The 22,500-nt window shown below is 48.4% G+C and overlaps 1 protein-coding gene across 1 annotated transcript in view; it reads right to left on the bottom strand.

Moving 5' to 3' along the window:
- klhdc3 (kelch domain containing 3) overlaps nt 1-20,174 on the bottom strand; it is a 24,710-nt gene extending 4,536 nt beyond the window's left edge. Inside the window, exons 1-8 of the mRNA XM_072677222.1 lie at nt 20,092-20,174; nt 18,511-18,753; nt 17,223-17,399; nt 17,010-17,125; nt 16,727-16,798; nt 16,210-16,423; nt 15,858-15,944; nt 14,376-14,484 (exon numbers count right to left, since the gene is read on the bottom strand). Coding sequence (XP_072533323.1) covers nt 14,376-14,484; nt 15,858-15,944; nt 16,210-16,423; nt 16,727-16,798; nt 17,010-17,125; nt 17,223-17,399; nt 18,511-18,664 — 929 coding nt within the window. The 5' untranslated portion in view covers nt 18,665-18,753; nt 20,092-20,174. The remainder of the gene's footprint in view (nt 1-14,375; nt 14,485-15,857; nt 15,945-16,209; nt 16,424-16,726; nt 16,799-17,009; nt 17,126-17,222; nt 17,400-18,510; nt 18,754-20,091) is intronic.
- Between the last annotated feature and the right edge of the window lie 2,326 nt (nt 20,175-22,500).

A 22,500-nucleotide genomic window follows, 5' to 3' on the forward strand; every position in this document is an offset into this window, starting at 1 on the left:
GAAAGAAGAGAGGAGGCCGTGTCCCAATAACTGACAGAATCACTCTACTGTCCGCACTCCTTGTGTAGACCTGACCTGTAGCTCATGTGGATCCATGGGCAAATCAGCTCTGCCACTGTTTACTGAGGCCATGAGCTGCAGATCCACATAGCACCTGCAGTACCGCTCAGTCACTACGATCCAATGATTTCTTTGACAATGATGTCAAAGAAAGAAAACATGCACTCTCTGATCGATACACGATATGACCAAAAGTACTGGGACACCTGTTCATTTACTGTTTCTTCTAAAATTCTGCTGTAATTTTATCTCCTGGGATCAATAAAGTATTTCTGATTCTGCAATCAAGGCTAGTAAAAAGAGATTCTTCCTGTCCAGAAAAGAAGACTTTCTACTAGATTTTGAAGGAGCATTGCTGTGAGGATTTGATTGACTGCATTCCGTGACAAGTGAGTATTAGTAAGGTCAGGATGTTGGATGATGTAATTTAGTAAAGTAGGTGCAGAGGTGCAGTGAGTGATTTCGTTCTACTCCCTATCTGAAGGTAGTAAGGGTCCTGCTGGAGGGTCCTCTGTGATGGTGTTGCTCACATACAGCCCAGCCCTTCTCTCTGTGTGTAACCATCCAACACACACAGTAACACTGAACAACACCCTCACTTCCTGACCTATAACTGACTCAGCTTAGACGGTTACAGAAGCAGCTGACCAGTGTGTGTGTTACATTTACAGCATTTAGCAGACGCTCTTATCCATAGCGACTTACAAAGTGCTTTGCTATTTACCCAAGAAAAACCTCAGCTAGTTAGAATAGACTAATAATTCAAACGATACCTCCAAGCTTAGACATTACTAAACACAATACAATAAGGTGACCATAGTACTCTATTCGCCCAAGTACTCTCTGAAGAGGTGGGTCTTCAGTCTGGGTTTGAAGACAGCGAGCGACTCGGCCAATCGGACACCCAGGGGCAGCTCGTTCCACCACTTTGGTGCCAGGACAGAAAAAAGCCTGGACGCTTGTCTTCCGCGGATGTTAGTAGAGTGTGATCAGTGCTGGGAGGGAGGGGTAATATTAACATCATTGGTACTCAGGGTTTATTAAAGCTGTCTGATTCTTTAGTTTAGTAGATATTTCAGCTCAAGACTGAAGAACTGAACCAGATCAGCCTCTGAGCTTCAACCTGCAGCAGCTCTCTTGCTCTCTCTCGCTCCCTCTCGGCGTGCGGGATGTTGTAAGGCTTTTACGCTCCTAATCTTCCCTAAACAAACAGGCTGGCGCTTTAAAGAGGCTGGGAGAGGCTGGAGCACGAGCTCAGGGGTCCCGGGGGTCCAGGAGGGGGGCATCTGGGGAACTCATTACTGCCCCATGCCCGGCGGGGGGTCCTCCACCCCGGATTACTGCAGGACCCTCAGCACTTCCACAGGCTGTTACATTAGCGTACACGCGCTGCTGTTTATTTACCTTCAGCCGCCGCTGCGCTGCTCACGCTTAATGAATCGTGCCCTATGAACCTGCCTGATAGCCTCAGGAACGCTGCGGTTTCTCTCTCTCACACACACACACACACACACACACACACACACACACACACACACACACACACACACACACACCAGGGCTTTTAACCCTACACCGCTGTCAGGGAGGACAGGAGGGAAAAGGACATTGTGTTCATGCTCTGAGCTGGGGGAGATAAATAAACACCACAGTGTTAAACTTTAAACAGCGTCTGAGAGACTGAACCCCTCCAACAAAGAGCTCACTCACAACAAACCAACAAACACACACACACACACACACACACACACACACACACACACACACACACACACAGAAAATAATGGTTAGAACATTATCAGTAGCTACATTTGATCAACTTTCTAAGTGATGGAACGGTAAAAACAGCTTTTTGTGATGTAATGTTTTAATGACATCATTTCCTGCTAAAATACTAAAAAGGGAGGTGCTTCCATAATTAAGCTTGTGTGTGTGGTAAACTGGGCAACGTGGGCTTCCATTCCCATAATCTACTGATCAGGACCTTCTAATTATCCAACTGCTTTATTTTCTGCTTCCATGGAAACACACTTGCCGAGTGACCGTCGGACCACTGTGAGAATCTCCCAGCGGTTTTTCTGCGCGCCCCACACTCCAGGAGTTTCCACCATGTGCAACATCTGCTGCTCTGTGGACCTTCATCATGTTGTAGCCAGAGTGATCCGTAATCCCAAACTTTAATAAATAAAGAAAGAAATAAAGGAGCCAGTGTGTGAGCCGTGTTCAGCGTAGTGTCTTCCTGCTCTAACGTTCTTCCTGCAGGGGTCCTGCTGTGGTCTCTGGCACCAGGACTAACATCAGCAGCGGATCCTTTCAGTCCTGTAAACTGGTGGGACCTCTACGAGCTTCACTGAGCCTCGGGTGCACACGTCCCAAGGTCGTCCTTCCTTGGAGCACTTTTGGTAGGTACTAAATACTGCATAGCAGAAACACCCCACAAGACCTGCCTGATGTTCTGGAGATGTTCTGACCCAGTCATTATCTAGAACATCACAGTCTGGTTCTTGTCAAAGTGTGTGAGATTCTTATGCTTGTTCATTTTTCCTGCTTCATCACCTTCATCACCTTCAAGACGAGACTGATGGTTCTGCTGTGTTGCAGGTTAGGCATTGTTAGCTAGAACCCTGAGACAGATTACAGACTGGCCCGTCCTCACGGTTCTCACTAAAACAGACTGAAATGTAACTGGTTCCAGCTGACGAGCACAGAGCCGTGATCTTATATGTTTCTGCTTTATATCGAACTCCATATTGGCTCAAAGGTCAATCCAGCAGCCCTCCTGGACCCAGTTTTACACTGACCACCTGGACTGGAAGAAAAAGGTCAGAATAAGTACACACACACACACACACACACACACACATTTGTTCTAACTGTGTGTGGTGTACTGGTGTGTAAATGTGGATTAGAGCTTTATCAGAGGGTCCAGATTCCAGTAGCTGGACGTTTCTGACCGATCACACAGCGGCACGGAGCAGCGCCGCGTTTCCCGCGCCCTCGTAAACATCGCCGTTAGAGGTGAAATTGAGCTCAACGTCGCAGCCGGCCGAGCCTCCCTGCACTGAGAGGGGGCGAGAGAGAGAGAGAGAGAGAGAGAGAGAGAGAGGATGCTGGGAGTTGGTGGGGGGAAGTGGAGGAGTGTGAGTTTACGGTGTGTCCTGGTGTTTGACGGGTCGTTTCTGTTACAAGATCAGCAGAGTATCAGTGAGAAACACAGCTAGCCCTCCCCTAACACACACACACACACACACACACACACACACACACACTTAAGCGAAAGGTGACTGATGAACTTCCTCAGCTGATGCTTTTAGTTTAGCATCTTAAGTTAAACACTGGAGCAACTAGGCTAATGTAGCCAACAGGCAATATACGTCTACAGCCCCCCAATTAGCACAGTGTTAAATAATGCCCGTTTGCTTCAGTGCAGAATTTCTTATTTAACTGTATCTTATAGGAATCTTATATTCCCCCTTAAAATGAAATGTTACTAAAATCTAAAAAAAACAGTTCCACCTTCATTGGTGCAAACCATTGCATTTGCTATCCAGACCCACCATTTCCACCTTGAAGTGAAGCAGCAGTTACATACTGTCGCCTCAGGCCATTTTATTTACTATCCAGAACCACCAATTCCACCTTAAATAGCACAGCGGTTACGTTCTAGCACCTCAGGCCATTTCATTTACAATCCAAACACCACCATTTCCACTTTATATGATACAGCAGTTACATTCCAGCCCCTCAGGCCATTTTATTTACTACCCAAAACCACCAGTTCCACCTTAAAAATTCTATTAACTGTCTCTGTACAAAGCCATGAATTTAAAACGGAACTCCACCAATTTTCCACTGTTCTACAGTGGAGGTTCTAGATAATCTCCCCCAGTCAGAGCTGTGGTTCTACAGTGGAGGTGAAGGGAAGCAGACGTCTGAAGCTCTACTAAAAGCTCCTCACAGAAAGTTCTTCACCTAATGGTGATGAAGACGCTGCCTGATGCCTGAGACACGGTTCTACCAGAGTTCTGAGAAGAGCTCGGCTCTAGAACCTGCTTTTAGAACCAGTTCATTAAAATGGTGGAGGGATACATGCTGCAGGGTGTAGTGCGGCTACAGAAAGTAGTCCCTAAAGAGAACTGCATTAGTTCAGATTCACTATTCACTATTTTACCTTCATCATCATCATCATCATCATTCCATATAAAACTCTAAGAGTGGGTTTGAATAGGAGATAAATTATGGGCTTGTTTTAGTGTTGTAGTCATGGCGACCGAGGGGGAGGGCTTTCGAGAGAACCGTGTCAGTCCTCTCACTGGGCACATCCTCATTCTTCAGAGGATTTCATGTGCGAGACTCTTCCTCTCCTCCAGACTGCTTCAGCTCACAGGAACTCATCATGCAATATGACTTCCTGAGGAAAAGCTTATCTGCTGAGTCCAGATGTACGAGAGGCTTATAGGCATGAGAGCGTTTGTTTTAGAACCTTATTAACCCTGCGGAACGTCTGGAAGATACAGAACTGCAGATTGCAGCGTCACAGAGGCGCTCATGAAAGGAGCAGTTCTGTGAAACATGACTGACCCCAGATCCAGTCGCTCAGTCAAGACGTGTTCGGTGTCTGACGTGAGCTTCTGTAGGTTTCAACAGGAGATGCTAGGCTAACACTGCTAACAAACACGTCCCCTAATGCATCTGTCTCTCAGCGTCTCTCTCAGAGCTCCTCCGGATCTTCATCAGCTGGTAGATGGATGAGGTTTAGGAGACGGAGGGACCCAAACAGAACCTTCTCCACAGAGCTGAGGAACGCTGGAGGAACCGTTAGAGGAGCTGTCCAGGGGTAAATGTGTACGTAAGGTCCATCAATAATAAAAAGAGACATGAGCTTTATCAAACCTGCAAAGCGAAGGAATGAGGGCTTTGGGGGGCGTGTTTAGAGATTCCGGTTGTAATCTAAAGACGCTCACATCAGACACCAAACCGGAGTCGGCTAATCGACTGAATTTGGAGTCTGAACTTCTCCTTTGAGAGGGTCTGAAGCTGAAGGACCTCAGTGTGCTGCTTATTCATCCCCACTCAGAGCAGCCGCCGCCACGTCAGAGCTGCCTCAGAGATAATTCAGCTAATCAATTCATATCTCCATCGGATTTGGGACTTATCCTCACATTCCTCAAAATCCAGACGTCCTCCACCTTAATCTTAGAGACTCAGACCCTCCAGGTTACCTATCAGAGCCCCTCGGGACCGCCAGCGGGATTAGGCTGCAGGGCCGGGGGGGTTAAGCATCAGGTTCAGCGGGACACGCTGGAAGTTTCTGGGAAAGCAGAGAGCAAAAACGGAGGCTAAAAGCAGCGTAGCCGTTCAGCCGGAGGTGCTCAGAGCTGCAGGGGTAATTCAGGAAACACTCACGGCTGTTATTAAAGCGATAGATAGAAATTGCTCCACCCCAAGCTTTCAGAGGTCTCAGTCTCCTGTGCTGCCACAGCCATCCATCAGTGTTGGCTGACAGCATAACTGTCCTCGGTCTCTCTCTATGTGGGTACTACTGGCCTCCCCCGCCCCATTACTTAGCGTGGACAATGCTAGCCAGCATGGGCATCTGTTAGCTGATGTAACCGAATCAGCAGTCAGCGTTCTCCTGTTGTGTTAGTGGCAGTTTGAGATGATGTAGCGGAGCTTCTTCACGTGTCCCGGGGGAAACCTTGCTAGCCTTCACCTTCCCAGCGCTGGTAGTATTGTGTGATGGGGAAGTTCTAGACTAGTGGTCACTATTAGGCAGACAGCGATCAAGAAAAAGGGAGACTAATGAGGGAGGCCACCAAGACACCTCACACTACTCTGGAGTTGGGAGAGACTCTGCAGGCCTGTGGGAGACTCAGAGTCCATCTGGAAGAAGCTTCTCTGGAGAAGGAGATCAAACTGCAGCTTTTTAGCCTTCAGAGCAGACAGCGAACACTGCACATCTCCACTAACACAGCACGGCGGCAGCTTCAGCTGAACTCCTTCAGACTAGTCCCAGGTGTCTTGGTGTCCTCCCTCACTGGTCTCCTTCCTGCACGGTCTCTCGGTGTGAGAGGACGGGCTGCTCCAGGCCATATTCCTCCATTCCTTACTGATGAGTTTAACTTACCCTCCAGATCTGAATCATCACTCCTTTTATTTTAGGAAGTCATTTTATTACTGAAACTCCTCAGAGAGCTTCTCTCAGAGCTGGGTGGAGGGTTCTTCTGTCTTCATGGTGTCTTCACTTGTAGTCAGAAACACTGAAGAAGCTGTGACTGGAGCTTCCAGACAGGCGTGATTAAACCACACTAGAGATTTATCCACTGCACTCCAGTGATCTCCACTTCACTGACTGTGAGACTACCAGCATCAACTGCCTGCTGGAGCTCTAAATGAGCTAACCCTAACCTAATCACTACGTCTATTTAATTGACTTTACTTCGTAGGAATCTGTTTCACATCCATTTATTATTTTTATATTTTTGTAAAACATGTAAAAACTTCCTCCTGAATCCATATAAAAGCAGGGAAACGTCTGATGGGCTGAATGCTTCTATAGACACTGTGACACTAAGGGAATTTAATATACAGGACATGGCACTGAAAATGAATGCAGCTTGTGAGGTTCCAGACACTATCTAAACACTAGAGCCCCGTATGGTCATTTATAGAGTCATCCTTTACTGGGCCTCTGGTTGGTGGTGGTCAGGTTTGGACAATTCTGTTGAGCTGCAGAGAGTTCAGATTCTAATCTCGGTGCTACAGGCAGCTCTGACTTCAGAAGAACGTTCTTGGGCTGAACTTAAGGTTGAAGCAAAAACTTAGACCTGATTAATGCTCTGCTGACCACCAGGACCCTGTCCACATGGAGCTAAAGAGAAGAGCACTTTCTGCAGCTGTGCCTCTGTGTTCTCCTTCCTCTGCACACTACAGGTGTTTTTTTTGTTCTTATCAGTGTGTGTGTATGTGTGTGTGTTTCCCTGTATCCTGCCTCCAGCACGGAAACGCCTGTTCACTCCCCTCTGACCTGGAGTGTGTGCAACAAAAACAAAATGTGAAGGAGGTCAGAGATGAGAAGGAGGTGCTGAGAGCTGGAGGAGAGAAGCGCTACAGAACTACAAAGAGTTAAACTCCTCCTCCAACATCAACAACCTTTACTTTCTTACTAAAGCAAACCTGACCCCCATCACCGCCCCACCTTCCACACACACACGGCACGCTTCCACTGCGGCACCTTCAATTTCCAGTCCGCCTTCAACTGTGCAGCGGTTTCAAGCTGGAATGAAAAAATCCCATAATAAGCCAGGCTCAATCCAGCTGCTCCTCTGCTGAGGAACATGGTGCTCCTCTGCACTTCTCACAGCTCTGAGGTCCTAATGCTCCGAGCCGGTGCTGCGAGCGTGTGTAACTGAGGCGTGTGTAAGTGCGTTTACCTTCAGTAAATGTCAGATACATCACCATACACTGTTCCCCACCCACACTGCAGCTAAACACTAGTGTGTGTGTGTGTGTGTGTGTGTGTGTGTGTGTGCACAACAATAATGACCCTTATACTGAATTAGAATTCACCCCACAGTCTCTTACGCTGTATGTTTGTGGACTTTTGGGATGAGTTGGGGTGGAGGTAGAGCTGCGCAACAGGACAGTATTTTATCATATCGTGATAAAATGTATTTTTAATTTAGCGTGATAAAAGTAAGCTTTTATAATCATATGCAGGAGACTGTTAGTGCTTAATAAACACTGATCAGCTGCAGGGTTCATTACTAACAGTGTGATTAGACTGAAGGGTTCATTAGATGAAGAGCAGCAGATGTTGAGTATAAATCACTGTGTTCAGTACAGGAGAGGATCTGAACAGTAGTTTATAAGAGTCTGATACTGATGTTTTAGTCTGTGATTGATTACATGTATTGTGATAAATATTGCGTATCACGAAAAAAGTTAATTATCGTGATATAGTATTTTTACCATATCGCCCAGCCCTAGGTGGTGATCATTATCCAACATCCTGACCTCCCTAACGCTCCTGTGGCAGAATATAATTAAATCCTCACAGCAATGCTGCTCCTCCAGAATCTAGTAGAAAGTCTTCTTCTCTGGACAGTAGAGACAGTCACTCCAACAGAACCAGGAGAAACTCTTTAATAACCTTGATTTCAGAAGAAGCAGTGAATGAGCAAGTGTCCCAATACTTTTGTCCATATAGTGTATTTTGGGTGATTTGTGGTGTATAAATGTGTTCCATCAAACCAAACCCTAACCCACCTTTCACACACCTGCACCTGTTGGGACCCCCATGTGTGCTGGTAATCCTAGCGGAGCTGTGAGCCACAAATAAATAATCAAATACATTACAGAGATTAAAGGAGGGGGTGCGGATGGAGTGGGGGAAGGTGGAGGTGGTTCGTCAGAGCGAGCGACAGCCGGACGGCATCCTGTGCTTTCCCAGCATGCCAATCTGCCACGCTCCTGTTTACATCCTGTCCTCAACCTCAGCGCCCAGAGACACGGAGAGACCCCCACACACACCCAGCCTAACATCACCGATGACATCAACACACACCTCACCGTCACCCCGGACTGAGTCACACACCGGAACTGAGGGGACAGGAGTGTGTGCCGCTCACTCAGGAGTAGCGCTGGGCGATATGACCTAAAATCAATATCCCAATGAACTGAACATGGAGCTCAGCGCTCCAGTTCCCCTCCATGCTGCTTTCATGTCACAGCCTGGACGGCAGAGTCTACCCACGCAGTAGTACGGCCTTAAGGGGACAGTACCTGAACATAAGGAAGGTAGTGTTCATGTACTGGAATTAACAGGAGGTATTAACAGCAGGACTGGGTGGCATGACCTAAACACTTTCCTGCTGGATCACAGTATTCTCATTTATTCATTCATTTATTATCAAGCATAACAGGACTTCATTCAGCTTATTCTGGTTACATATTTCCACAAGTACAATTTTTAATTCTATCCTGTGCAAAATGAGGCTTTCAGCACTACAGGATCTGCTTTGCCCCACAAATAACACTAACACTAAGTAATCGATGAGCATGAAGCAGCTGCAGAACGCGATGGGCTAAAATTCATATTACATAATATTATGGGTTTAATCTCCTCCGTAATGGAGTTAGTTTATAGAGGCGGTGGTTTCATCTCCTCCGTAATGGAGTTAGTTTATAGAGGCGGTGGTTTAATCTCCTCCATGATCGAGTTAGTTTATAGAGGCGGTGGTTTAATCTCCTCCGTAATGGAGTTAGTTTATAGAGGCGGTGGTTTCATCTCCTCCGTAATAGAGTTAGTTTATAGAGGCGGTGGTTTCATCTCCTCCATGATCGAGTTAGTTTATAGAGGCGGTGGTTTAATCTCCTCCGTAATGGAGTTAGTTTATAGAGGCGGTGGTTTAATCTCCTCCGTAATGGAGTTAGTTTATAGAGGCGGTGGTTTAATCTCCTCCGTAATGGAGTTAGTTTATAGAGGCGATGGTTTAATCTCCTCCGTAATGGAGTTAGTTTATAGAGGCGGTGGTTTCATCTCCTCCGTAATGGAGTTAGTTTATAGAGGCGGTGGTTTCATCTCCTCCATGATCGAGTTAGTTTATAGAGGCGGTGGTTTAATCTCCTCCGTAATGGAGTTAGTTTATAGAGGCGGTGGTTTCATCTCCTCCATGATCGAGTTAGTTTATAGAGGCGGTGGTTTCATCTCCTCCATGATCGAGTTAGTTTATAGAGGCGGTGGTTTCATCTCCTCCGTAATGGAGTTAGTTTATAGAGGCGGTGGTTTCATCTCCTCCGTAATGGAGTTAGTTTATAGAGGCGGTGGTTTAATCTCCTCCGTAATGGAGTTAGTTTATAGAGGCGGTGGTTTAATCTCCTCCGTAATGGAGTTAGTTTATAGAGGCGGTGGTTTAATCTCCTCCGTAATGGAGTTAGTTTATAGAGGCGGTGGTTTAATCTCCTCCGTAATGGAGTTAGTTTATAGAGGCGGTGGTTTCATCTCCTCCATGATCGAGTTAGTTTATAGAGGCGGTGGTTTCATCTCCTCCGTAATGGAGTTAGTTTATAGAGGCGGTGGTTTCATCTCCTCCGTAATGGAGTTAGTTTATAGAGGCGGTGGTTTAATCTCCTCCGTGATGGAGTTAGTTTATAGAGGCGGTGGTTTAATCTCCTCCGTAATGGAGTTAGTTTATAGAGGCGGTGGTTTAATCTCCTCCGTAATGGAGTTAGTTTATAGAGGCGGTGGTTTAATCTCCTCCGTAATGGAGTTAGTTTATAGAGGCGGTGGTTTAATCTCCTCCGTAATGGAGTTAGTTTATAGAGGCGGTGGTTTAATCTCCTCCATGATCGAGTTAGTTTATAGAGGCGGTGGTTTCATCTCCTCCGTAATGGAGTTAGTTTATAGAGGCGGTGGTTTCATCTCCTCCGTAATGGAGTTAGTTTATAGAGGCGGTGGTTTAATCTCCTCCGTAATGGAGTTAGTTTATAGAGGCGATGGTTTAATCTCCTCCGTAATGGAGTTAGTTTATAGAGGCGGTGGTTTCATCTCCTCCGTAATGGAGTTAGTTTATAGAGGCGGTGGTTTCATCTCCTCCGTAATGGAGTTAGTTTATAGAGGCGGTGGTTTCATCTCCTCCGTAATGGAGTTAGTTTATAGAGGCGGTGGTTTCATCTCCTCCGTAATGGAGTTAGTTTATAGAGGCGGTGGTTTCATCTCCTCCGTAATGGAGTTAGTTTATAGAGGCGGTGGTTTAATCTCCTCCGTAATGGAGTTAGTTTATAGAGGCGGTGGTTTCATCTCCTCCGTAATGGAGTTAGTTTATAGAGGCGGTGGTTTAATCTCCTCCGTAATGGAGTTAGTTTATAGAGGCGGTGGTTTAATCTCCTCCGTAATGGAGTTAGTTTATAGAGGCGGTGGTTTAATCTCCTCCGTAATGGAGTTAGTTTATAGAGGCGGTGGTTTAATCTCCTCCGTAATGGAGTTAGTTTATAGAGGCGGTGGTTTAATCTCCTCCGTAATGGAGTTAGTTTATAGAGGCGGTGGTTTAATCTCCTCCGTAATGGAGTTAGTTTATAGAGGCGGTGGTTTAATCTCCTCCGTAATGGAGTTAGTTTATAGAGGCGGTGGTTTAATCTCCTCCGTAATGGAGTTAGTTTATAGAGGCGGTGGTTTAATCTCCTCCGTAATGGAGTTAGTTTATAGAGGCGGTGGTTTAATCTCCTCCGTAATGGAGTTAGTTTATAGAGGCGATGGTTTAATCTCCTCCGTAATGGAGTTAGTTTATAGAGGCGGTGGTTTAATCTCCTCCGTAATGGAGTTAGTTTATAGAGGCGGTGGTTTAATCTCCTCCGTAATGGAGTTAGTTTATAGAGGCGGTGGTTTCATCTCCTCCATGATCGAGTTAGTTTATAGAGGCGGTGGTTTAATCTCCTCCGTAATGGAGTTAGTTTATAGAGGCGATGGTTTAATCTCCTCCGTAATGGAGTTAGTTTATAGAGGCGGTGGTTTCATCTCCTCCGTAATGGAGTTAGTTTATAGAGGCGGTGGTTTAATCTCCTCCGTAATGGAGTTAGTTTATAGAGGCGGTGGTTTAATCTCCTCCGTAATGGAGTTAGTTTATAGAGGCGGTGGTTTAATCTCCTCCGTAATGGAGTTAGTTTATAGAGGCGGTGGTTTAATCTCCTCCGTAATGGAGTTAGTTTATAGAGGCGGTGGTTTAATCTCCTCCGTAATGGAGTTAGTTTATAGAGGCGGTGGTTTAATCTCCTCCGTAATGGAGTTAGTTTATAGAGGCGGTGGTTTAATCTCCTCCGTAATGGAGTTAGTTTATAGAGGCGGTGGTTTAATCTCCTCCGTAATGGAGTTAGTTTATAGAGGCGGTGGTTTAATCTCCTCCGTAATGGAGTTAGTTTATAGAGGCGGTGGTTTAATCTCCTCCGTAATGGAGTTAGTTTATAGAGGCGGTGGTTTAATCTCCTCCGTAATGGAGTTAGTTTATAGAGAATCGGACAGAACGAGAGAAAATCAGGTGGAATCAGACTGAAATGTTTGGAAAGTCAACAAGGTGTAAACACTCAAAAATAGGCTCTGAGAGAGTGTGTGAGTGTGTGTGTGCGCGCGCGAGCGTGTGTGTTGGCACAGTGTCGGGTTTCTGTGAGTGTGATGGGGGCAGAATTTCACGCCTCTCAAACACACAGCAGGCTTATTTACACTCAGTAAGTGCTGGTGAACAGCCCAAACACACACACTCTCACACACACTCTCACACACACTCTCACACACACTCTCACACACACTCTCTCTCTCTCTGTCTGTCTGTCTGTCTGTCTGTCTGTCTGTCTCTCTCACACACACACACACACACACTCACTCACACACTCACAGAAACTGATCTGAATCACAGACAGCACACGCCCCTTTCTTTTAGAAGCTCAGTGATTGATTACTACTGATCGGTAACACCCATTACAACACACACACACACACACACACACATCCAGGGATTATTAGAGACAATTCAATCAAACCTGCTGAGCTGAGCTGAACAGTCCAAACCGCCCCTCACAGACTGACTTTACTGTTTCCCTTTAATTCATCGGAGGAACTGCAGAAACCTCCGGCCCGGCCCGGCCCTTCGCTATAACCATCACAGAACAGAACCGTTCAGCCAAGCTTCTGCTAACTTCACCACACCATCACGCGAAGGTGGAGATATAGCACAGCCCAGGAGGACGGAGTTATCCTACAGCTCCTTACTGGAATCAGCCCTAACTTCCCGTTCCACCTTAACTGTGCAGAGGTGTTTTAAGGTGGTCTGCAGCTTCAGGCTGGGGTCTGACCGCTCCACCTTTACACTGATGCTTTAAACTAATCCATTAAAGTGGAGACTGTCCTGAGCTCCACATCTGCATAGCTCATCACACCCACCCTCCCCGTTTCCTCTCTGACCTGCAGAACACTGAAGGTGTGAAACACTGATCAGTAATGAAAACACACACACACACACACACACACACACACACACACACACACACACACAAAGGGGATCTGCTCAGGCTCAGGGTGCAGAGACAGGCTCTCAGGGTCTGCAGGTTATAAATCTAACACTCGTTTCCTCTCTCTCTCTCTCACACACACACACACACACACACACACACACACACACACACACACACACACACACACTCATGATTCCCCACTCTCACGTTCATCACAGTCAGCCGGACACCCAGTAATAACTCTCACAGCGTTCCTGTTACTTTAGCTGCTAATAAAGAGCAAATAAACAGAGTCAGTGTTAAACTCAGCACTCCGACACGCAAATCTCACTAACGACCCTCAGCTCGAGCGCGCACACACACACACACACACACACAACTTAATCAACAACCAACACCACACAGGAAAACTGCTCAGTCATTAACACCATTCACCACAACCCCACAGCCACCCTAAGCACTGGTCACCATCTGCACTGGTCAGTCTGAACACCCTGAACGCTGGTCACCATCTGCACTGGTCACTCCCTCCCCGGAGCCGGTCTCTCTCTCTCTCTCTCTCTCTGCTTCCCAACAGGAAGTCATGACTCCGGCAGGATTTCCTGCTGCACGGTCCTCCACATCTACAACCATCTACCCACGTCCACCTAACGAACCCCCCCAACACACACACACACACAGAGAAATGTGTTTACTGATCAGTACTGAGTGAAGTGAATAAACTGTGTGTGTGTGTTGCAGCACCAACCCTGTATTAAACTGCACTGAGCTACTTAGTGTGTATTTGTGCGTGTGTGTGTGTGTGTGTGTGTGTGTGAGAGAGAGTTGGTGTCTGCTCTCTTGGCCAGCGGTCAGTCTGCAGGGCTCCGTGGGGGTCCAATGATAAGTCCGGCTGATAAAGTAGGCCGCTCCTGTATCTCTGCATTAGCTCGCTAATTACCCACCGCGATTACCCGGCCAGTGAACGCTCGTCTACAGCCGCAGACCCCCAGACTCCCACCGGCCAGGACACCAGCCCCACCACCAGCGCGCGTGCGCACACACACACACACACACACACCAGACATAAAATGTATAGGTTTCTCTTTTAAAAAAACAAAAAGCAACTGAATCAAGATATACTATATGGACCAAAGTATTGGGACACCTGCTCATTCATAGTTTCTTCTGAAATCAATCAAAAAGCGTTTATCCTGCTTCTGTCCAGAGACGACTTTTTAAGATGACGATCTTGTCACTACTTTTCACATGAACAGAGCCGGCCCTGTTCAGGACAGAGAATCTGGCTGAGGTTCTGCAGTGAGGATCAGTACCTGGTTCCTCCGAACAGCACAATGCGGTCTCCCACCATGCAGCAGCACTGCCTCCTACGTGGACATGGACCTTTCCCCTTCGGCTCCACCTTCTTCCAGGAGAAAGCTTCTACAACACACAAATGGTTATTCATAGAGACGGCTCCGCACAGATGTGGTAGAACAGCACTGAACACTCAACTTCTGGTTCGGTTCTATAAGTGATTCTGCTGAAAAGTCCAGACCGAACTGAGGACCACAAGACTTACCCTACATAAACACACGAATAACACATTAAAAACAAAGAACCAGAGCTGGATCAGGCTTAAAACAGCCCATTTCCCATCCAATGAAATATACCTGATCAGATCTGGACATCCCAGAGAACAAGCCATGTCTGTCTCTGCACGATGAGATGAGATGAGATGAGAGGAGATGTGTATGTAGTAACTGACCCTAAATGAACATCAGTGCCCATGAGCCACAGCGCCGGACGCCTGCTCTGTTCAGAACACGGTTCTAAAGCAGTCTAGGGGCTTCAATCCGCTGCTATTCTGACATTACCCTAGAGATGACCTCTTTTTAGACTACAGAATACAGATGTTTAAAGGATTTAGACCGTGGACTCAGGTTGGGCTCAGGTTCAGGATTAGGTCTAGAGATGACGTTCATTTTGACCAGGAGATCACACCATTACACTGGAAAAGTGTGTTTGTGTGTGTTTATTCATTTCAATTTAATTACTGTTATTATTTTTAATTAACTAGTATCTCACCTGAGCAGTAGAACAATCTTGGTGGTTCGGTGACTTTCATAACTAACGAAGAAGATCTTCCTCCAGCTCTCAGGGAGGTTTCTGCACTGTGGTCTTTGGCTTGCTCACCGGGGGCTGTAGGTTTAACACTTTGACGTGTTGCTGAGGTTTTGTCTGATAAGCAGATTTCTGTAGAGGCGCCTTGTGACGTGGTTTTAAAAACTGCTGAACAATCTAATCTAAAACATTTAGTAGATTCTTAATAGCACAAAAAGGGTTCCACTATCCCACTATGCATCAATTAAACATTTTTCAGCACTACAGAGAACAGAGGTGGGAACAGAGGTGAACTGGGTGAATGGGTTTTACTGCAGAACCTACAGGAGTGCCTTTAAAGAACCACCACCTCTACAACCAGATCTCCTTCATCCAGGACAGAGGCAGGACTCCCGGACATCACTCACAACATCTATCAGAGACATCACCGTGTCGCTGTGTCTCCATAGTGACCAAGTCAAGCATACAAACTGACCAGTCTCTCCAAGCATGGTGTTGCTGCCATCTAGTGAACAGTTCAGAAACTGCAGCCCCTCTGCATTATCCTGACCACTGCAGTGCACTGCAGGCTCCACCACTATTATCATTATTATTATTATTATTAGTTACTAATTTTATACTTTGAGATCAGTACCGAGTATAATCTGACTGGTCTCTGAATGCCTGTGTGTGTGTGCAGCAGCAGCTCTCACCTGGATTAAACTTCCACAGGTCATTAAAGTGCCGATCCAGACGAGCGTTGTAGCCCCCAAATATGTAGAGCTCTCCGTTGTAGGAGACTGAGAAGAACACAGGAGAAACGAGTGAATCTGTAGCTTCCAGACATGTCACCAATACACCAACATCAGCAATCAGCCGTGTGTGTGTGTGTGTGTGTGTGTGTGTGTGTGTGTGTGTGTGTGTGAGAGAGAGACAGACAGAGAGAGAGAGAGACAGACAGACAGACAGACAGACAGAGAGAGACAGACAGACAGACAGACAGACAGAGAGAGACAGACAGACAGACAGACAGAGAGAGACAGAGAGAGAGAGAGAGTGACTCACAGGCGGAGTGGCTGCGTCTCCCCTCAGGCAGCAGTGGTGTTGAGGGGGTGTTTAGCCAGCTGTTGGTCTCGGTGTCGAACACTTTGATCTTGTTGCAGTAGATCTCGTTGTTGGAGTGGAACGGGCCGAACCGATCCGCCCGGCCGCCAAATACAAACATCTTCGTCCCAATGATCGTGGCAGAATGGAAATCCCTCCAGCGTGCCGGGGTGCCCTGTAGCAGAACACACCCTTTACACTACACCTTACATCACACACATGCATCAGAAACCCCCCTCTTCTATAATCATGTCTAATCCATACACTGAGCATTATCATAACATATGGCCCAGACCTGGTGTGACCCACATTAGGATCAGGATGTGATTAAACCGCAACCTGAAGACATATTATGAAATATTAATTTATTAATATTGATTTTTATTCACAGAGCTGTTAAATCTGCAGTACAGATGATGGGGGCGCCGTAACACCATATAACTCAATAATAAGACCCACTGGAACACTGAAGACTTACTGTGGCATTGATTAAAGACCAGGACATGGTGGTGGTGTCCAGCTTGTGTATGTCGTTGGAGAAACAGTCGGCCTGAAAGTACAGATGAGCAGAGAGAGAGCAGAGAGATCCATGATCCACACAGGCTAATCACTCCACCTGAAATCTCCAGCTGAATAATCTGGATTTGGTGTACCCAGTTCAGTATCTAGGAAACACTGAACCGGTTCTGGATTTGAATGAGTTCCGTAAGATTCTAGGTTCTTATTCTGATTTTTTAAGTGGTTATTTAATGAGGACCAACCAGTTGTTCATATCCTCCAAAGATGTACATGGCCTTGCTTAAAACGCAGGCAGAGTGACCGTCTCTTGCCCCAGGAACCGTCCCCGAAATCTTGGGGGTGTACCAGCGGTGATTATCTGCAAAGAGCAGAGTGTTTACGAGAGAACCAGCCTTTAAGCCTTACAGCTGCTCAAACCTCTGCAGAAACTCTCACTCGGAGTTACGGACACTTACTGACGTCAAAGGCGTACAGCACGTTGCAGGCTCCCTCTGTGTCGTTTCGCCCCCCCCAGATGTAGATGGTATCGTCCACCAGTACGGCGGTGTGGCCGTAGCGCATGTAGGGAACTTCTCGCACATGTTCTCTCCCTCCGGTTCTCACAGGAGGCAGCTTCATCCACCGCAGAGACACTGACAGACAGGCAGACCACAGCTCATCAGCCCAAGCTGTTCATCACAACTGCTAAGCCGCTAGTTACCCAAACGTTAGTCTGAGCCACTAGCCTAAACCACAAGCCAACCCTTTAGTGCGTTAAAGACTAGCCCGAATCATGAGACCGCACTGCAAACCCGAGCTGCAAGCCAAATAGTTAGTTGTTATCCTCAATGTGCTTAGAAAACTATACTGTGCATCACAATAACAATAAAATATCATCATATTGCCCAGCCCTAGCCTGAGCCATTAGCTCAAACATTCTATATAGTGATCTTAATACACATTTACACACAATATATTTTACTCTTTGTTCGGAACCCCTACATAACACTGTAGCAATATTATAAGTAATACATTAGATAAATAATAATTATAAACATATCTAATATACAACACCACTTCTGTTGACCTAATTTTCCAATAAACCGTACGCGGGGGGGTTATTTACTTTGTGTAGGACACCTGATGCCACAGCGGATCCACTGAGAGAGTGCACCCTCACCCTCGGCACTGCTAAACACAGTGATGAGGAGTGCAGGGGAGCTCCATAGAACTCATATACTCTAAAGAGGAGGACCTGTGTGACCATGGTGAACAGTTCCGATTTTGACTTGTCCATTAGCGCCCCCCGGAGTACAGAGTGGTTAACCGTGTGGGTGGATGTTTTATACGTAGCACTGCCAGCCACAGCCACCAGGTAGTGGATATAGGTTATATGGTGCTCCACAACACAGATCCCCTTTTTGTGCTGAACTGGAAAGCCAGTTAGCTGCTGGAATGTTGCCCAGTAACCAACGCCCACTTCAGCACCACCCATAATGGTATGATGGAACATGACAAGCTAACTTCAGTCTTTTTCCATGAATGGTGAAGGAAGGTTGAAGTTATCTCTTAGGCTCCACAGTGTAACTGCTGTGCCATTTAAAGTGGAACTGAATGCAGCTGCTTAAGTTAGGGTTGATCTCTGCCCTCAGTCAGACTTAGCCCTGCTAGCTGGACACTGTTAGAAGCTCTGAGAGTTTCTGAGACCTACTGATCTTCATCTTGATCTTAAACTCCTACCCATGTTGGTTTAACATATCTCACCCGTGTTGAAGACGTGAACATCGATTTGCCGTAGGGTCTCGTAGTCCTCCCCGGAGCAGTACCCACCAAAGGAATAGACCTTATGTCCCACGGCAACGGCGGCATGGTTCACCCTGCGTGGGCCGCCCTCCAGGTGAACCGTCCAGCGCAACATACCCCACCACAGCCACACACTGGTCACCTTACAGCATCACCGTCACACTGCTACCAGCTCCATCAGGCCTCACTGACACACACGCTGTCCTGAACACACACACAGCGTTAGTAAGAGCCAGTCAACATCACATACTTATCTAACGACTTTTAAAGGGGGTCAATACTTTTGCCATCTGTATTTTGTGCTCATTTCCACTCTTTTTACACCTGATCACAAACAAGGTCTAGGTCTGACTGGAGAAAGTGGACTGTGGCCTTCTGCTGTTCACACTACAGCCCTGCCCAGATCAGATACCCCAAAAAATCAGATTTGAGCTGTCTGAACAAAGCCCCCCCCCGCCGCAGCGCGCATCCACCAACCTGCAGCGTTGGGCCTTTCAGAAAGCTGAAGCCGGAGTGGAACGCTGCAGCCCCCCTCAGAGATCGGATCTCTTTATAAAAATAGCCGTGCATAGTTATTCCTTACAAAGCCGTCTATTTAAGGCACGGCATCTAAACACACCCGGGCTGCACACACAATGCTCTCTGACATTTCAACACCAGGGCTGGAGGAACTACAACGCCCCGCCTGGTCATCTGCTGCAGGCTAGAGATGGTAGAGAGGTCTGGAGGTCCGGGTTTGTGGACAGCTGGAGAATTAGCAAACCGTGCTGGACACAGGCTTTCAGTTCTCCACCTTGATCTACTGTCAGAACCTCCAGCTCCACCTTAAATGCTGCAGGGTTTCAGGTGGAATGGAGCATGAGATGCCTTCACTCTTCTGAAGTTCCTCCACCTTAAATGGGTCAGCAGTTTACACTGGGGCGCCTGGGATGCCCCATTTAAGGTGGAGGTTCTCTTCTCGTGCTCCATTCCAGCTTACACCGTTTAAGGTGGAACTGAATGAAGTTGCTTAAGTTGGGGTTGATCTCTGCCCTCAGTCTGACTTGCTAACCCTGCTAGCTGTTCAAGTCTCCGAGCTTCTAACTTCACATTTCCTTTACTGATCTTAATCTTCCTGCCATGGAGAGCAGCAGCACAGAGGATCCCTCACTTTCCCCCAGACGAGCAGAAAAGCGGCCAGACAGAGCCACAGTTAGCTCCGTTAGCATTAGCAGGCTAACTAGTAAACAACCCCAACACTCCTCCTCCTCCTGAGCCCCCAGACACACACACACACACACACACACACACAGTGTTAATCATCTCATTAATAATATGACTGTATATTTAATTATCTGCTCAGTTTAATCAGAACGCCCGTCAGTCTGACACACCAGCTCCTGCTTTAGCCTAGCCTAGCCTAGCCTAGCCTACTGTCGAGCTCCTCAGCTGATCTGTAGAGCGAATAAAACCCGAAGTATCTGTTCAACACCAGTTCTCACACCTTCATGATGAAGGGTAGAGGCTAGTCTTCCTCACTGTGTCGCTGACACTCAGGTTTACCTTCATTCTGTGTTTCTATTCGAGCAGGAAAGCGGAGCAGAGTCCGGCAGCTGCGCTAATGCGCCCTCCAGCGGGTCAGGGGTCACACAGGGAGTAGGGACTAGGGGGCGTGTTTGAGGGAATAGCGGACAGGGAATAGGAGATAGGGGCTAGGGTTTAGGGGGTAGGGACTGTCAACTGGATTAACACAGTACCCAGAATTCAGAAAAGTCAATTGTCAATGCAAGGAGAGAGGAAGAAGACTCCCTAAATCTTACCATGCATCTACTGTGTGTGTGTGTGTGTGTGTGTGTGTGTGTGTGTGTGTGTGTGTGTGTGTGTGATGCATGGGCATTATATAGTTTCTATTCTATAGTTACGTTTTCACTGCAAAAATGTATGTTTATTTACTTCCGGCTCAGAAGCTGCAGCCTCGCACCCCGACCCCCTTGTGAAGCGCGCGCTTCTTGTGAACATCCACGTCTCTATTTTTTGGAATAAAAACGCTCTCTCGCGCACAGTAGCGCGTCATCCTCCGTCACGTCTCGCGAGTTTTCGTGACAGAACGAGAGCAGACGGACTCGTGTCATGTGACCTGCTGTCGGTGAACAGTCGCGTGGTGTGTCGAAGTGCTACACAACAGCAGACAGCAGGGGGCGCCTCAGTGCGAGTGCGGAGCAGAGTCGGACCCTGCATTTAAACACTGCGGAGCTCAGACTGTTCCCCAGACTGCTCCCCACACTGCTCACCACACTGTTCCCCAGACTGCTCCCCACACTGCTCACCACACTGCTCCCCAGACTGTTCCCCAGACTGTTCCCCAGACTGCTCCCCAGACTGTTCCCCACACTGCTCCCCACACTGCTCCCCACACCGTTCCCCAGACCGTTCCCCAGACTGCTCCCCAGACTGCTCCCCAGACTGTTCCCCAGACTGCTCCCCACACTGCTCCCCACACCGTTCCCCAGACCGTTCCCCAGACTGCTCCCCAGACTGTTCCCCAGACTGCTCCCCAGACCGTTCCCCAGACTGTTCCCCAGACTGCTCCCCACACTGCTCCCCAGACTGCTCCCCACACTGTTCCCCAGACTGCTCCCCACACTGCTCCCCAGACTGTTCCCCAGACCGTTCCCCAGACTGTTTCGCAGACTGCTCCCCACACTGCTCCCCACACTGTTCCCCACACTGCTCCCCACACTGCTCCCCAGACTGCTCCCCACACTGCTCCCCAGACCGTTCCCCAGACTGCTCCCCACACTGCTCCCCAGACTGCTCCCCACACTGCTCCCCAGACTGTTCCCCAGACTGCTCCCCACACTGCTCCCCAGACTGCTCCCCACACTGCTCCCCACACTGCTCCCCAGACTGCTCCCCACACTGCTCCCCACACTGCTCCCCAGACTGTTCCCCAGACTGTTCCCCAGACTGCTCCCCAGACTGTTCCCCACACTGCTCCCCACACTGCTCCCCACACCGTTCCCCAGACCGTTCCCCAGACTGCTCCCCAGACTGTTCCCCAGACTGCTCCCCAGACTGCTCCCCAGACTGTTCCCCAGACTGCTCCCCACACTGCTCCCCACACCGTTCCCCAGACCGTTCCCCAGACTGTTCCCCAGACTGCTCCCCAGACTGTTCCCCAGACTGTTCCCCAGACTGCTCCCCACACTGCTCCCCAGACTGCTCCCCAGACTGTTCCCCAGACCGTTCCCCAGACTGCTCCCCAGACTGTTCCCCAGACTGCTCCCCAGACCGTTCCCCAGACTGTTCCCCAGACTGCTCCCCACACTGCTCCCCAGACTGCTCCCCACACTGTTCCCCAGACTGCTCCCCAGACTGTTCCCCAGACCGTTCCCCAACCCACTCCCCAGACCGTTCCCCAACCCGCTCCCCAGACTGTTTCGCAGACTGCTCCCCACACTGCTCCCCACACTGTTCCCCACACTGCTCCCCACACTGCTCCCCAGACTGCTCCCCAGACTGTTCCCCAGACCGTTCCCCAGACTGCTCCCCAGACTGCTCCCCACACTGCTCCCCAGACTGTTCCCCAGACTGTTCCCCAGACCGTTCCCCAACCCACTCCCCAGACCGTTCCCCAACCCGCTCCCCAGACTGTTCCGCAGACTGCTCCCCACACTGCTCCCCAGACTGCTCCCCACACTGTTCCCCACACTGCTCCCCACACTGCTCCCCAGACTGCTCCCCACACTGTTCCCCACACTGCTCCCCAGACTGTTCCCCACACTGCTCCCCAGACTGCTCCCCACACTGCTCCCCAGACTGTTCCCCAGACCGTTCCCCAGACCGTTCCCCAACCCGCTCCCCAGACTGTTCCGCAGACTGTTCCCCAGAGTGCTCCCCACACTGCTCCCCAGACTGCTCCCCAGAGTGCTCCCCACACTGCTCCCCAGACTGCTCCCGAAACAGAGCAGC

The sequence above is a fragment of the Salminus brasiliensis genome, chromosome 4, assembly GCF_030463535.1.
Source record: "Salminus brasiliensis chromosome 4, fSalBra1.hap2, whole genome shotgun sequence".
Classification (NCBI taxonomy): Eukaryota; Metazoa; Chordata; class Actinopteri; order Characiformes; family Bryconidae; genus Salminus; species Salminus brasiliensis.